Source organism: Polyodon spathula, chromosome 14, assembly GCF_017654505.1.
Source record: "Polyodon spathula isolate WHYD16114869_AA chromosome 14, ASM1765450v1, whole genome shotgun sequence".
Taxonomy (NCBI): domain Eukaryota; kingdom Metazoa; phylum Chordata; class Actinopteri; order Acipenseriformes; family Polyodontidae; genus Polyodon; species Polyodon spathula.
Genome location: NC_054547.1, coordinates 1992574 through 2008509, shown reverse-complemented (window position 1 = coordinate 2008509; position 15936 = coordinate 1992574). Strand labels below are relative to the sequence as shown.

Genomic DNA, 15936 nt, shown 5'->3' with positions numbered 1-15936 from the left:
TTGACTATCTCTATCTATCTATCTATCTATCTATCTATCTATCTATCTATCTATCTATCTATCTATCTATCTATCCATCTGTCTATCTATCTAATACCCTTTGGAAGTTTTAAATGTACATTTTACTTGCTGTACATTTCTATGCATACATCATTGTGAGTCTCTCATTCTATTATTTTGTTGTATTATATAAAGGATCCATTACATATTATATTCCTTTAAATTCTGTTTGGGATTGAATTTGAATTATGAAGCCCCAATAATTTAGCAAAACATATTTGTAATCTTCTTAATTACAGTATATCCTGATAACGCTGCCACACCTTTAAACAGAAGCGCACGTACACACACACACACACACACACACACACACACACACACACACACACACACACACACATATATGATGTGATATAGTTTTGCATGGGCTCTGCCTGGATGTTTCGCAGTATCGGATAAGAATTGGTAATAACTGCTTTAAAGTAGCAATTCCATTTGGAGTGAGAAATCTGAATGATTCCCTTGAGCCTCGTCCAATGAGTCTGTTTCACTTATACCTTCCATTAAAACAGTTCTTATCAGCAGTACCAAGCTGAGGCAAGAACTTCAACTCCAATGTTTGCAGCTGTCTGCCTATTCTTGCTATTGTAACAGCTTATTTTAATCAAGCATTTCCATTGAAACCAAGCAGTGGCACTGTATCAGAAATAATACATGCTCCATCTGCCATTTTGATAAAGTATTATTCAGTGTACCGTAAGTCTATCTTTTTCTCCATGGCTTCCAAATATGATTCCCCAAAGGGAGATATTTCACTGAGTGATACTGATTAAAAAAAGAAAAATTATAAAGTATAAAATAAAATAAATATCCTCACTGCCTCTCCACAATACAGGTCAGTTACAGGATTCGCTCCATTAATTCCAGCCTAACTCATTTTTAAATGTCAAGTCAAGCTCTTCCCAAAGATAAATGAAAAGCTTTTATTCAACAAGAGAACATGGGATTTAAATACTTTTCTATGCTGTTGAGAGCTATGCTGTATAGGTTCAGTTCTTGGGCATGCAGCACTTTGACCATCAACTTTCTGCACGCACATTTTGTCTAAAGCCACTCAGGTCCACTGCAGGTCACAAATGCTTCAGAATTGCAAGCTGGTTAAAGTAACTTTGGGTTCCTAAGAGGCCACATGCGGTGAATGGCTGTATATTGAGGACCTCGCCTATATTGTCACATTTAAGTTGGAACTATGGTGCAAACCCAGGCCAATGCTTCAAGAAACCAGGAACAAAGGAGCACATTTGAAAATGAATGTGGAGACAGAGGACAGATATCAACCAGAGTACATTTTGATATTTTTAATATCAGAAATATTCTTAATATTATATCATGCAATCTTTTTGCATGATATAGCCCTGACTCTAACCTTTTCCCTAACCCTAACCTTTTCTGATACAATTGTGTACTTACGTATATCATGCAAAAAGATTTACACATTAAGTACATTGCAACTATGCATAATAACATGTAAAGTGTTACCAAGTATTCTTCCTGTTGTTCAGATTCATTTTGTATCGTTTTCGGTTTGGTCTTGGTCTGCTTTGATCAGCCAACTGCTGAAATAATAAAGAATAAGGAAACAAGCTGATCGAAGATTTAGGGAAAGGAATTCTCTCACACTTGGAACTTAAATGTGTTGTTGTTTTGTTCTTCAAGTAAAGTATGTATACATTCCCCTCCAGTATACTTGAGCTGAGCTAACTCCTTTAAGATCACAATTTAAAAGCAAAACGAATTCCTCGGCAAGCTGGTGTATTATTCATGGCCACATTCCAGGTTCACATCAGAGGCTCACATATTTCAGCTGTGTCTGCCATTGCCGTACCAAAACAGTTTCTATTTCCCTTTAGAAATTGCTCAATGTTGATATAAACCCCACTGAAAACAGTCCTTTATAAACCCAGGAGCGTGTCATTCTAGTTCATTGACAAGAGGAATGAAGAATGAAACAAAGCATGAAGAACGAGTCTCACAGTCGTGTGCAAGCGCTTCTAATCTTCTAATCATGCTCTGTTAAATCAAACAGTAATACCAACCGAATAATAATAATAATAATAATAATAATAATAATAATAATAATAATAATAATAATACTGCCCAGTAAATTAAGGCAGTAAGAAGTTGGTTTCCATGACAGCAATGGAGAGCTAAATTAGCGCTCTGCTGCCATCTTGTGGTGTGGTCAGGTATTGTTCTTTACATATAGTGATTTCCCAGTAATTCCAGTAATCCATCCCTGTCCAGGTTTTTGCTGGTAGATATGCCGGACATGTTTTGAAAGGGTTACAGTGTAGTTAAAACTGGTGGGCGGTCCGAACACTTTGGTTTGCCAGTTTTGCAGTTTTTCATTGGTTTAGCAAAAAACCGTACGTCATCATAGAAACGACACATCCCTTCTTACGTTTTAGATACAAACTACATTTAAGACGATGTTCCCCTTTAAGGGGCATCCCAGTGCATGTTTTTTTCTGGCGCCGGAAGTGTGTAGGAGTCGCTTGCATTTGGCGTTTCCTTGAAAAAGAGAATGAAGGAAAAACAACTGTAGCCAAAGAGCAGTCTGCGACAAACACGAAGCAGCTGCACTGCGGCGACGGGGTAAGCAAAGACATCAGACTCGAGCAGCAGACATTAGCTTCTCTATTCCCGTGTGACTGCTCACTCTTTCCATTGCCAGTCACTCCAGCATTGTAGCCTAATACAATGCGAACTGAACCCAGGTTATGCATAGTGAATGCATAATGTTGTGGGCGGTGGACGTTTTCCATTATTTATTTATCTATGTATGTATGTATGTATGTATGTATTTATTTATTTTACTGTTATTCAGCTACTTACACTGTTAAAATGAAATGTTCGCATACACTCACCAGACGTGATTCGAAGCTATTGAACGTGTAGCATTGCGAGCTGTTTTCAGGGCGTGCTGTACAGTGTTTGAGGACCAATTACAGGATGTCAGAATCGATTCTTTTTATTATTATTTAATTAATTTATTTTGGCGTGTGGACTGACCTAATACAGCAGAACCATTCACGTGTAGGCATTTTTTTAAGTGTGTGTGTACAGACAGATAGATAGATAGATAGATTGCACTGAAGAAAAGTGGTAATGAAATCAACAGTTTTATTTATTTATTTATTTATTTATTTTTATTTTTTAGAGGACCTGAACATGAATGCTTGGAAGAGGTAATCAACCTGCATTGCATTTAATCTAGTTCCGCTACCCAAGAAACGGTTTCCCCTCCCGATCTCTGCCTCCCTGCCCGCCATGGAGACCTGGAAACCGAACCCCCGGGCCAAGCCTTTCATTCCCCGACAGCAGCGCAGCCTCTACCTCACCTGGAAATACAAGCTCACCAACCAGAGAGCTGTTCGCAGATTCTGCCAGGTAAGTGCGTCTGGTTTCATCAAAGCTACTAGTTACCAGAGAATCTGTGACTTGCCTAGCGCAAGAAATTGACATGGGGGGGGATTCATTAAAACTACTGGGCTCGAGTGTAGCTCATGTAACAGGACAGAGGCTGGGCACGAACAGGTGACCCCATGCACTGCAAACCAGCAGCTTAACCGCAATGCAAAAGAGGTGTTCTACATTCTAGGGCTTTTAGCCTCGCCGACAAGGGACAGAGTCCAGACGGGCCCATCGTGTCATTTAATATGCCCACCCCCCCCCCCCCCTAAAATATATATTAAGGACCCCCCACCCTCCCCTGGGAAAGTATTAAGATGGCATTAAATGCCTCTGAGAAGTTTTCGGTGGTTATCTGACTTCTTCAGTATATATTGCTTCTCTGTGTGCCCTTCCTTGCCCCTCAGACAGGCGCGGTGCTGTTCTTGCTGGCGATGTATGTATTGCTTCTCTGTGTGCCCTTCCTTGCCCCTCAGACAGGCGCGGTGCTGTTCTTGCTGGTGATGTATGTATTGCTTCTCTGTGTGCCCTTCCTTGCCCCTCAGACAGGCGCGGTGCTGTTCTTGCTGGCGATGTATGTATTGCTTCTCTGTGTGCCCTTCCTTGCCCCTCAGACAGGCGCGGTGCTGTTCTTGCTGGCGATGTATGTATTGCTTCTCTGTGTGCCCTTCCTTGCCCCTCAGACAGGCGCGGTGCTGTTCTTGCTGGTGACGGTGATTGTGAACATTAAGCTCATTCTGGATACGCGGAGAGCAGCGATCGAGGAGGAGGCGGCTCAGGAGTACGGTGAGTGCTGGTAACATACCGGCGCAACTTCCTATTATTATTATTATTATTATTGTTATTATTATTATTACATACACTGAATATGCTTAACCCTTTCATGAATGAACTATTGAAAATATGACTTTTTTTAAAAACCATTTGTAGTTTTGGACACAAGTATATTTTGTATTGAAAATGTGTCTTCCATATGTCCCCATATAAAGAGCAGAATAGGCTTGTTATGTCCGCTCCCATGTGCAGTTATTTTCGGTTAGCTGCTCTTCACTGACCTGCACTCTGTCTCTCTGATCAGATGAGGCTCTGCCCAACATGGAGACCCCTCGGAGACCACAGAGTGGGAGGAAGGTCCTGGATATCGAGGTCTATTCCAGCCGCTCCAAGGTCTACGTGGCTGTGGACGGCACCACCGTGAGCGAACGCATTTTAAAGGGCTGTTGTCGGGACAAAGCAGTGACGTATTCACTGACTACACATTTATGTGTATATGTAATATTCCTAAGTTGAACAGTAGAAAACGATTTACTGTTTTTGGTGTATTATGGTGATGATTCTGCCAGGAATTATACAGTCTGTAAAGTGAGCTGTATTTAAGTAAATGAAGAGACATTGCTAGTATTTCCTCTCTTTTTAGGTTCTGGAGGATGAGATGCGAGAACAAGGAAGAGGGATCCATGTCATCGTGCTCAACCAGGCGACCGTGAGCATTTCCTCCATTGTGCGCAGCAGGGGTGCAAATATGACTGCTGTTGCATAGCAGTTTCACCCATTTCAGGTTTTGCTACAAGCTTGATTAGTCACAGTGTGTATAGTAGTAAAACCAGTAGTGGATCAAACCGCTATGCAATAGGAGACCTGTTCAGATCCCTGCCCTGAGATTAATCACATTTCAGGGTTGGTTGTCAAAGGTGTACGATCTGAGAAAATGTCTTTCCTTCCATGTCACCAGGGTCACGTGATGGCGAAGCGTGTTTTTGATACCTACTCGCCCCATGAAGATGAAGCGATGGTCCTCTTTTTGAACATGGTGACGCGTGGGAGGGTCCTGATCTTCACTATCAAGGTAGGCAACAGTGACCTGTGCTTCACTGATCACCCCTTACACAGCTGCTTCTTCTCCATAGCCTTTCAGAGCGGTTTGATCCTTTCCTGGTTTTACTATGAATTTATTAAGACTCACCTGAGCTTGTTGCTAATCAGGCTTGTAGTAAAACCTGCAGTGGATGAAACTGCTATGTGAGAAGTCTTATTTCCATCCTTGAATTGTGACGGGGATCTTAGCTTGCTGAATCCCTAAAAGTGGAATGATGTTTGAGCACTAGATGGTGCCAGAGACATCTTCATACCAATTATTATTATTATTATTATTATTATTATTATTATTATTATTATTATTTGTCAGCCTGTTAGAAAGACCTTGTCCAAACATTTCTTCATTATATTCCATTACTGATTTTCTGTTCTAGTTTCTAAAGGTAAGTCTTTAGAAGCATACAAACGTTTCGGACTCATGGCACTGATGAAGGCATTGGCTGACAGTTTTGTCTTCTTTCCTTGGGTTCTTTGTAAATGTCTTGCCTGTTGTGATAACCCTGCAGGATGAGGGCTCCTTCCATCTGAAAGAAGCAGCAAAGACCCTGCTGAAGGGGCTGGGCAGTCAGGTGTCCCTGTCGCTGAGCTGGAGAGACATGTGGACCCTGGTGGTGAAGAAAGGAGGTGCGATCCACAGCCCGCTGTGATGTTCACACAGCACCACTATAATATTCACACAGCACCACAGTGATGTTCCCCACAGGGAAGGATAGCTTTTCTTTTGAAATCAACACATTAATGCATGGATTTAATGGCTGTGTGGTCCAGTGGTTAAAGAAACAGGGTTGTAACCAGGAGGTCCCCGGTTCAAACCCCAGCTCAACCACCGACTCCCTGTGTGACCACCGAACAAGTCACTTAACCTCCTTGTGCTCTGTCTTTCGGGTGAGACGTTGTTGTAAGTGACTCTGCAGCTGATGCATAGTTCACACACCCTAGTCTCATATCTTGTAAATCGTTTTGTGATGGTGGTCCACTATGAAAGGCGCTATATAAAAATAAAGATTATTATTATTATTGTAATGAATACCTGTGATCAATACTTCTGAAAGCCAATTTCGACTACGAGTATCAGCATTCCCCTAATATACACACACTTGCATGGTGATGCATTACAGGCCAAAACAAATTAAAGCAACTCTGAACTTGTCTTTCAGGTCAAGTGTATGGGGAGAAACACTCAAAGTCTCCAGCGCTGTCCACATGGGGTGACCCAGTGTTGCTGAAGACAGAGGTGCAGTTAACAGCATCTGAAGGTAATTTTAAAAAGGGGAATTCAACAGTAGTTTCTAAACCCATACCTTGTAGTTCAGTAAATCAGAAAAGAAGGAACATCTATCCTATAGATGGCTAGTTGTCACCCCCGGGGGGTCTAGTTGAGTGATCCAGTGATACGTAAATGTATCCCTGTTTTTATTGCTTGTTTGAAAGATGCCGAGTGTCTCTGGTCCGATACAGAGATGAATCGACGCAGGAAGATTTTCTGCAGTAAGGTGGAGGGTTATGGCAGTATCTGCAGCTGCAAGGACCCCGCCCCCATCGAATTCAACCCAGACCCAGTAAGCTTTTCCAGAGTGCTTCTCTTGTCCTTGTGCGTGCTTTGGGGTGATGCAATGGGCTAGGGTTTTCATACAAGACTGGATTACGAAATGAAGGAATCCCACAATCGTTTTGAAATTGGTGTTCTTTGAAGACGCAAAGACATCCATTGGGGTTTGACCATAAAACAAGCATTGCCACTGTCTTGGATTGTATAATACGGCAAGTGAGGGATCTGCTTACTGTTTAAATCATAGATCTTTTTTCTCCAGCTAGCAGAAAATAACGTGTATGATGTTCCTGTGGCTGTTATTGCTGGAAACAGACCCAACTACCTGTACAGGTGAGAAATCAATAACAATTAAAAACGCTTTACTATGCTAATATTATATATTTTTTTAATATGTGGCACATTGATGGTTCAAGTGTAAACCCTGACCACTGCTGTTTTAACCACGTTGCTACTCTTCTTAGAATGCTGCGGTCCTTGCTGTCTGCCCAGGGAGTGAATCCCCACATGATCACTGTATTTATAGATGGATACTATGAGGTAAGAAAACCAAAGCAACACGTCTTGTATATAGTTCACTTATTACTTGGCTTTTACTTTCCACACCTCTTGGGTTGTGCTTCGCAGACTGTACAAGAAGGTCAGGGGAGCGCCCTTAAAATCGTATAGGAAAGTAAAACCTTTTACCAACTCTGCAAAATGCAGTAAGACCAACCTGCTGCAACACACCTTTCCATTGCTCAGTGTTAAAGCGTATGTGTTTAATCAGGAACGAGATTACATACTGGAACTGCTCTCTTCAAACCTTTCTACAAAGGGTTTGCTTGAGCTGAAGTGCAGTGTAGAAAATGAACTCTGTTTTTGAATGGTTTTCGCAGGAGCCTATGGATGTTGTGGAGCTCTTTGGTCTGAAGGGGGTTCAGCACACTCCAATCAGCATTAAAAATGCCAGGGTGTCCCAGGTACAGTGGAGCAGCTCAACCATCTTATTGACTCGTTTATTTAGTGCTATTTATTCATCTTCCACTAAGGTGACTGCTGGCATGCCTTTGCATTTTAATGACGTTTTTTTATATTGCTCTCTTTTTGTCACATGCCAACAGCACTACAAGGCCAGCCTGACTGCCACTTTCAACTTGCATCCGGTGAGTATAGCAGTGTAGCAGTGGGTGGGTGGGTAATTCCGAATGGGTGTTTTAACAGCTCATATCTTATCATGAACTATTTGAGATGCAGACTTTGTATTTTTAATTAAAATGTAACGCTACCTGTTTCTTCTGACTGGCGTTCATAATGTGCTTTGCATTGGGCACCCAGCTGTGTTCTTTGGTTCTGTTCCAGTTTCATTTGTAAAAGGAACCTTGCATTTTCACTTATTACTGCCATATACGGACAGAGGTCTTCCTGTTCACAAAGCATTCAACAAGAGATGCGATTTCCCCTTGTAATACGCCCTGTGGTGGTACTTTGGGGGAATGTGTGCTTGCGTTTCTCAGGGAGCGCGTGCTTGCGTTTCTCAGGGAACGCGTGCTTGCATTTCTCAGGGAACGCGTGCTTGCATTTCTCAGGGGACGTGTGCTTGTGTTTTTAGGATGCGCAGTTTGCAATCGTCTTGGAGGAGGACCTGGATATCTCTGTTGACTTTTTTAGGTAAACCAGTTCACTTTAATATTATCTTTCCACACAGTATAATGCTAACGAGATGACTGTTATGCATTAGTGTTCTGCACTACAATCATGTCTGATTGAGCATGACGACAGTTTGTGTCCTGAGCTGAAAGCAAGGACACTGAACAAAGCCAATCATCAATGACATGTATGAGGCACTGGGGAGGGGATTTTGGACCCTTACTGTACCACAGGATCATGCCTGCTCTGCATGGAACCAGATGGGCAAACTCAGAGGATCATCATCCTTAACAGCTTCTCATATTCTATATACATAATAAATATATAAGCAATAATTCAATCTAGGAATGGCTTGAGTGTTAAATATCTGCTAGAGCTACTGGTTTTGATTTTATTTATTTGTTACTGTGTGTTTTCAGTTTTCTGAGTCAGACAGTTCATTTGCTTGAAGAAGATGAGAGCCTGTACTGTATTTCAGCCTGGAATGATCAGGTAGGTGATGAGAACCGATGCAGCTGATTATATTGATATTCGTGTGGTGGCTTCGCTCAGCCCAGTTGGAAAAAAAACCTCTTTTCAGTCCCTATTGCTGGCATGGTACAGATGTTCCAGTGGTTTTTTTTTTTTTTTTTTTTAATGCATTGTTTGTGGCTGTGGTTTAACCCCGTGCACTTCGACACATGTAACTGCTCTAATACAGCCGCACATGAATGGAGTGTATTTTTATAATGTTAAACATCCTTAACCAATCCCACTGAGAAGCATCTAACTCTCTCTGTGCTGTCTGCAGGGCTATGAGCACACCGCAGAGGACCCGGCCCTCCTATACCGTGTGGAGAGCATGCCTGGGCTGGGCTGGGTCCTAAAGAAGAGCCTTTACAAGGATGAGCTGGAGCCCAAATGGCCAACGCCAGAAAAGGTAGTTCAGTGTGTCTGTTGTATTGAACTTCCAGTTCACATTCACTGAGATCATACTCATCCTTATAATGGTGCGGGTTTACAACACACTAAATAGTGTGCACCAATAACAAAGCACACATCACATAACATGCAAGAGTTCTTGCATTATTATTTTTTCCACCACAAACACACCCTTATTAAAAGAAGCTTGTGATATTGGATAGTAAAATACTGTAGATAGTGGACTGGGTTGCCGAGACACACTCGTAATTCATTATTCCCCGAGTCTGTTTTTGATTTGATTGCCTAATGCTGTTGTCTTGTTTGTTTCTTCCCTGTGTAGCTGTGGGACTGGGATATGTGGATGCGAATGCCTGAGCAGAGAAAGGACCGGGAGTGCATCATTCCTGATGTGTCCAGATCTTACCACTTCGGCATTATTGGTCTGAACATGAACGGATACTTCCATGTGAGAATCCCATTTTATACTTCTGTTGTAAGAGACTGTGCAGAACTGTGTGCAGCGATGGAAATAAGACTCGTATTGCATAACAGTTTCACCCAATCCAGATTTGTAATACGTGCTTGATTATCCCCAGCGTATAGGTAACACGCTCAGGTGTGCCTTATTAAAGCACAACCAGGAACGGATCAAACTGCTATGCAATAGGAGTCTCATTGTCATCCCTTGTGTGTGGCTGCTCTGTAGGAAAGCCATGTTTGCCGTACTGTTAACTGCTAGTCTCACAGACCTAGTTAGGACTATTTACAATGTTAACTTAGGTAAGTTAGACCAAGATTAGTGCTAACCAGGCCTGCTAAACCAGCAGTAACCTCAGTATATTAAAACTGTATTCCAGTGGGGCTAGATGGTGCAGCTTCACCCAGCATGGCTGGAATCCAAAAAACTAACATTTGTATAAATGTGTGCCTTTTTCTTTCTTTCTTTTAGGAAGTGTATTTTAAGAAGCATAAGTTGAACACAGTTCCTAATGTTCAGTTCAAGAAGGTTGATGGGTAAATATGCAGCAGCCTTTTGATTTAACTAATGCGTATGAGATGAAAGAAATGAAGCGATTATTCAGGGAAGAGCCATCTGAGCACTCGGCTAATCTACCATGACCACTAAAGAGAGTTAAGTGGTCTTAATAGAGTGCTGGGGGCCTTATTATTGAAGAGAGAGAACGAGCTTCCAAACGGAGAGAGACGGTCCATTAAACAGTGATCTTAATAGTGGTGATCTCAAAGAGTGAGTTTACTGTGTACTGCATTCTCTATACCATCAAACTGTTAAAATGAAAGGTTTCTTTAAAGGTGAGTTAATATTGGATTTTCTTTCCTTTTTGAAGTTTGAAAAAGGATGCCTATGAGACAGAAATTCAGAGGCTGCTAGGGTGAGTATGGGCATCCCTACTCCGAAGGCATGGGCGCTATGTCCCCTGCACGTGACTCTTCTTCAATCCATGCTGTAATGGCCTGTTTTATATATGATCTGTTTTGTCTCAGTGAAGCGGAGTTGCTGGATCACAGTAAGAACCCGTGTGAGGACTCCTTCATTCCAGACACGGAGGGCAAAACCTACATCATGTATATTAAAATGGAACAAGAGGCTGACAGCACTACTTGGACTGAGCTGGCCAAGGTAGGGGCATCGCTGAGCGCCGGGGCAGAAAGACTCCATGGGCACAGTTTGGTTTGTTGTGCATCATTTTGTTTATATGACAAGACCCTTAAATCTTAAGAGAGATGCCTCATGCCTTCAGTATAGGTTAAGCCCACGATGCTGAAAGCCTCTGAAACAGAACTCTTAAAAGGGTGAGAGATATTCTGAGATATGTGGATATACAAGAAACCTTTATGTTTAGGAAACATGATACAAATGTTATTGCAAGATCTAGGTTTCTTGTTTTTGTCTCTGTCGGATTGCTTAGCTGTTCTTGACAGTATTCGGGAGAATTTCTGTAACTCCATTTGTGGTGTTTCCACACTCGTCAGAGACCTGTGCTGTACGCGGTTTCAGTGGGGTTGAGGCCTCTGATTCTAATTGTATCTCTGAAGTGGATGGCAGAGAATAGTCCCTTCCCAGAGCCAGCTCCCCTATATGTGGGCAGCACTCGCCTCTTCATCTGTTTTGTCTTAACTGCTTCAGTGCCTCCATGTCTGGGATCTAGATGTCCGAGGGAACCACAAAGGGCTGTGGCGTCTCTTCAGGAAGAAAAACCACATTCTCGTTGTTGGATCTCCTGTGTCTCCCTACTCGTAAGTAACAGGCAGACAGCTTGTCAGGGAGAGTCTTAGACTGCTCCGAACGGCTTAGAGGCTGGCATGTAGTACTTGAACAGGACTGGCTGATCTCTACGGATAAATTGATGTATATGTATCACTTTGAGGTGGTGGTGGGGAACAAAACAACAAACAAACCTACCTACCTACAGCAGTCCCTACCTACTGGATGCTGCAGACTCAGTGAATGCCAATTGTCCGAACTGTTTAATATATTCTCCACTTATTTCAAGGCCAATGTCAACCTCAAGACAATGTATAACAATAAACAGTGGGACACTTCACATCGTAATAGGTGGCTTCCTTCAGAGCGGTTCGGGCTGTTTTTTGCATTGCAGAATTTGAAAGTAGCCGACTGGTTTGTATAGCCCTGTATATAAGAAGAATGTTTAAAAAGACCTGCAGTAGTTGATCTACTACAGATTTTCATTGCTTTTCAGTGCACGCAAGATCTCTGCTTTAACCTCTAGATGGCACTGCCTGAACAGTAATTGCCTGTGCCTGTCTTGTGGTGCAATGTTAAATATGCAATTTCGTGCTTGGATTTCAATGTTTTGTAGGTGTAAGATAATGATTAACTTGTACCAGTTGAAACTTTCTTTTCTGTTACAACAATAACATCTTATGCCTGGCTCTCATTTTTTCATTGACAGTCCATGTAAATGTTTTTTTTTTTTTTAGAATAAAGAAACCCGCACAGGTGACCCCAATTCACTTGGAGCCCCCTCCGAAGGAGGAAGGAGCAGCTCCTGAACAGACGTGATCTCCAGGTGTGACATGACAGCCGCTGTGCAGCCACGACAACCAGTAACCCAGCCTGGCAACCAGCGCAGAGTCCGCTCAGAGCACGGGGCAAAAGGGAATGAAAACCGTATCGATGGACTGCAACCTTTTTTATTTATTTACATTTTAGATGTCAGTCGATACAAACATTTTACAACAAGGGGTTTTCTTAAAACTTTTTATTTCTTAATGGCTGATGTGTTTTTGTTGTTGTTGTTGTTGTTGTTGTTAAAAGTATATACTGGCGTACGTCTCCCTGTGGAATCAAAGGATAACTAGAAGGCTTAAAAGCATATAACAGAACTCAATTTTCTGGTGGCCCTTTCTGGAGAGATGGATCCATTGGTATTCCAGTATCTTAACCATGGCAGATGTGAATTCTACTGCTCCTTAACTTTATTAATCCGGCTCGTGTATTTCACCCAGGAGTGGTTTATTGACCAATTAACGTTACAGCATATACTAAATAAATGCAGGGAAATGAGGTCTGCGAGCACGCACATGTATACATTCAAGGGAGCCTGGGCACTGTTAAGCCATGCAAATAGAAGCCATTGTGGGGCTGTTATTTAAAGCTTCACTCTAGACTGTTCGCTCTGTATTGTTCAGTGTGCTTCAGTTAGGGGTGGGGGTGCGCAGAAACCCCTACTCCACTTGGCTTTTCTACATTGCTTTTCTGAAGTGTTCGACAGCAGTGTTAATGTGTTGATTTCAAAACTAGAAAAGCGCTCCTTCTTTCAAGACTTCAGTGGCGTACCAATCTGTGCCAGTTAACCTGCACACTGAGTGTTTTAAAAGCCTCTTGGAAGAATATTGAAGAGCGCTGACATTTGCACTGCCTGACTGGCATACTGAGGGCATAAACTCCCAATGAAAAGTGTGTTTACGGCCTTGGCATGACTGGTAGAGGCATGAATGAAAATCCGCTACTGATCTGACACCTAGCAGACTCTCCTCCAGGTGATGTGCTGTCGTATTTGAGTCGCATTAGTTGTTCTGCAATGGTGTGTTTTATTTTTTTAATTATTTTTTTAAATATAAACCCAGACTAGCTCATTAGCTACAGAATATTGTTTTCGTTTAGTTTTGTTGTATATAAACTGTAGGTTATTTAACTCAACTGCCACCCTGTCACCTATGAGGGACAGTTTCAGTGTGGCTTTATTAACTTCATAAAGGAGCAAAGCACAGGATCAGTGATAAACAGCCTGAATTGCCTGGTTTTATGATCTGATGTGTGTAATATATATTGTAAATTTGATTTTTTTTTTTTTTTTTTCTTAATAACTTGTATTCATGGCACATCATTTAATTTTGTGGAAATTGTTTCTTTTTTGTTAATGTTAAAGTTTTGGTAGTAGCTTGAATCCAGTAGTTTTATGTTTTACATTATTGCCTCAAACTAATCATGGTCCACTGCATTTCATATTAACTGTTCAATTTATTTATCCAGAAGTATTTCCTGTTACTTTTTCTACTGTGAAGAAGACAATTTAACTGTTGGATATTGATGCATTCAATGGAGAAGGAAATAAGATTTCTAAGGACTTTTTGGCATCAGAAACATTGTGCATAAATATAATTTTCACATCAAACCTAAAGCTTACAAAGAAACAAGCTTCAGTAGTAATAGCTTGCTTTTCATAAGTACATCTTGTATATAGTCTCTTAATCTGGGTTATTTAGATGGATGGGTAGTATATTCTCATACCCAAAGTAAACTGTATCTGAGGGTGAAATATATTGGGGAGTGTCTGCGCATGTTTTCGTTGCATGTTTTCGTTGTTCAAGTACAGGACTGTCACCTACCATTTTGCCTGTGCTTTCTGTTTCCATCACTGCAGTCTCAGAGCCATTTGCAATTGTACAGTTTTTATATGAATTACTGTTGTCTACTGCATCGAGTCAGCTTTTGTCGTCATAAATAAAAGTTGTTTTTTGTTTTTTTTATCAGCTTGTGTTTTTTGTTTGATTTTTGTATTGAGTGTAACGGTTCAGTAGGTAGTAAAATATTCTCCACTGTGCTGTTCAGCGGATCTGTTGCCACCGAAAAAGACCTTCAGGTGTGTAGAAAGAAAAGTAAGCCCAGTGCAGTAAACTTGTTATTGTTCAAGAATTCTGCAAATTGGCTTATTTTCTTTCAGCACTGATGTTATTTTCTTGAACTGCATCAATAGATGGTCAGTTTACACTAAGAAAAGACAAGAAATACACAAAAGGGTTTAAGTGAAAAATAACACACACATATATACACTGAGTGTGCAAACCAATAGGAACACCTGCTCTTTCCATGGAATAGATTAGGTAATTCCAGGTGAAAGCTATGATCCCTTATTGTTGTAACCTGTTAAATCCACTTCAATCAGTGTAGATGAAGGGGAGACAGGTTAAAGAAGGATTTTTAAGCCTTGACGCAATTGAGACATGGATTGTGTATGTGTGCCATTCAGAGGGTAAATGGGCAAGACAAAAGATTTAAGTGCCTTTGAACGGGGTATGGTAGTAGGTGCCAGGCGTGCAGGTTTGAGTGTGTCAAGAACCGCAACGCTGCTGAGTTTTTCATGCTCAACAGTTTCCCTTGTGTATCAAGGAAGGTCCACCACCCAAAGGACATCCAGCCAATGGCAGGCTAGTGGTCAAAAACGGTTCATTGATGAAAGAGGCCAAAGGAGGCTGACACGAATTATGCAGAGCAACAGACAGTCCAGTACAACATTGGTGCCGAAAGAGCCATAAAAGAATGCACAACTCGTCTTACCTTAACTCAAATGGGGTATGGCAGCCGACGACCTAACAGAGTTCCACTTCTTTCAGTAAAATACAAGAAATAGCTGTTGCAGTGGGCTAAGGAACGAAAACACTAAACACTGGAGGATTGGAAAAACATTTCCTGGTCAGCTGTTTCGCGCTGATGGGAGGACTAGGGTATGGAAAAAACCACGAATACATGCATCCATCATGCCACGTGTCAACATTGCAAGTTGGTGGTGGTGGTGTGATGGTGTGGGGTGTGTTTTCATGGCACACATTGGGCCCCTTGATAAAAGTGGAGCAACGTTTGAATGCCACAGGATATCTGAACATCATTGCCAATCAGGTGCATCCTTTCATGACAGCAGTGTATCCATCTGCTAATGGATTTTTTCAGCAGGATAATGCCCCATGCCACAAAGCTGGGATTTTCCGGGAATGGTTCAACGAACATGACAATACATTCAGCTTACTCCAGTGGCCTGCCCAGTCACCAGATCTCAATCCAATGGTGCATCTGTGGGATGAGATGGAACAAGCTATTCAGAATAGAGATCCACTACCAGCCAACTTGACACAACTGTGGGAAGAATTTGAGTCAACATGGGCCAAATTCTTCATTTTTCTTACATTCCCTTTTATTGCAGGCTGTTTAGAACAGGAGATGCAATAGCCCGGTGCCGCCCTCCGGAGAG

At 41.7% G+C, this 15936-nt stretch overlaps 1 protein-coding gene across 3 annotated transcripts; it reads left to right on the top strand.

The window, feature by feature from the left end:
- The first annotated feature begins 2518 nt into the window (after window positions 1–2518).
- LOC121327016 (protein O-linked-mannose beta-1,2-N-acetylglucosaminyltransferase 1-like) lies at window positions 2519–14439 on the top strand. 3 transcript variants are annotated; one of them, XM_041270768.1, is made up of 22 exons: window positions 2519–2655; window positions 3278–3450; window positions 3879–4257; window positions 4550–4665; window positions 4889–4954; window positions 5204–5317; window positions 5853–5970; window positions 6504–6602; window positions 6778–6905; window positions 7158–7228; window positions 7360–7435; window positions 7774–7857; window positions 7999–8040; window positions 8487–8545; window positions 8944–9016; window positions 9315–9443; window positions 9768–9893; window positions 10377–10441; window positions 10774–10818; window positions 10931–11066; window positions 11574–11683; window positions 12389–14439. In XM_041270768.1, exons 2-22 carry the CDS (start codon window positions 3331–3333, stop codon window positions 12468–12470), a joined length of 2238 nt encoding a protein of 745 aa, XP_041126702.1. In that variant the 5' UTR covers window positions 2519–2655; window positions 3278–3330; the 3' UTR covers window positions 12471–14439. The 3 variants fall into 3 exon arrangements, with proteins under 3 accessions (XP_041126702.1, XP_041126701.1, XP_041126703.1); XM_041270767.1 differs by having other exon boundaries at window positions 2520–2655; window positions 3221–3450; XM_041270769.1 differs by having other exon boundaries at window positions 2521–2655; window positions 3221–3450; window positions 4155–4257.
- Window positions 14440–15936: the final 1497 nt, after the last annotated feature.

What these genes read in the sequence shown, in the direction of transcription:
- LOC121327016 (XM_041270768.1), top strand. Translation starts at nt 3,331, where the DNA reads ATGGAGACCTGGAAACCGAACCCCCGGGCCAAGCCTTTCATTCCCCGA. An exon ending in AAAATGCCAGGGTGTCCCAG is followed by an intron (nt 7,858 to 7,998) that starts GTACAGTGGAGC and finishes ACATGCCAACAG; the next exon opens with CACTACAAGGCCAGCCTGAC. An exon ending in CCACTTTCAACTTGCATCCG is followed by an intron (nt 8,041 to 8,486) that starts GTGAGTATAGCA and finishes TTGTGTTTTTAG; the next exon opens with GATGCGCAGTTTGCAATCGT.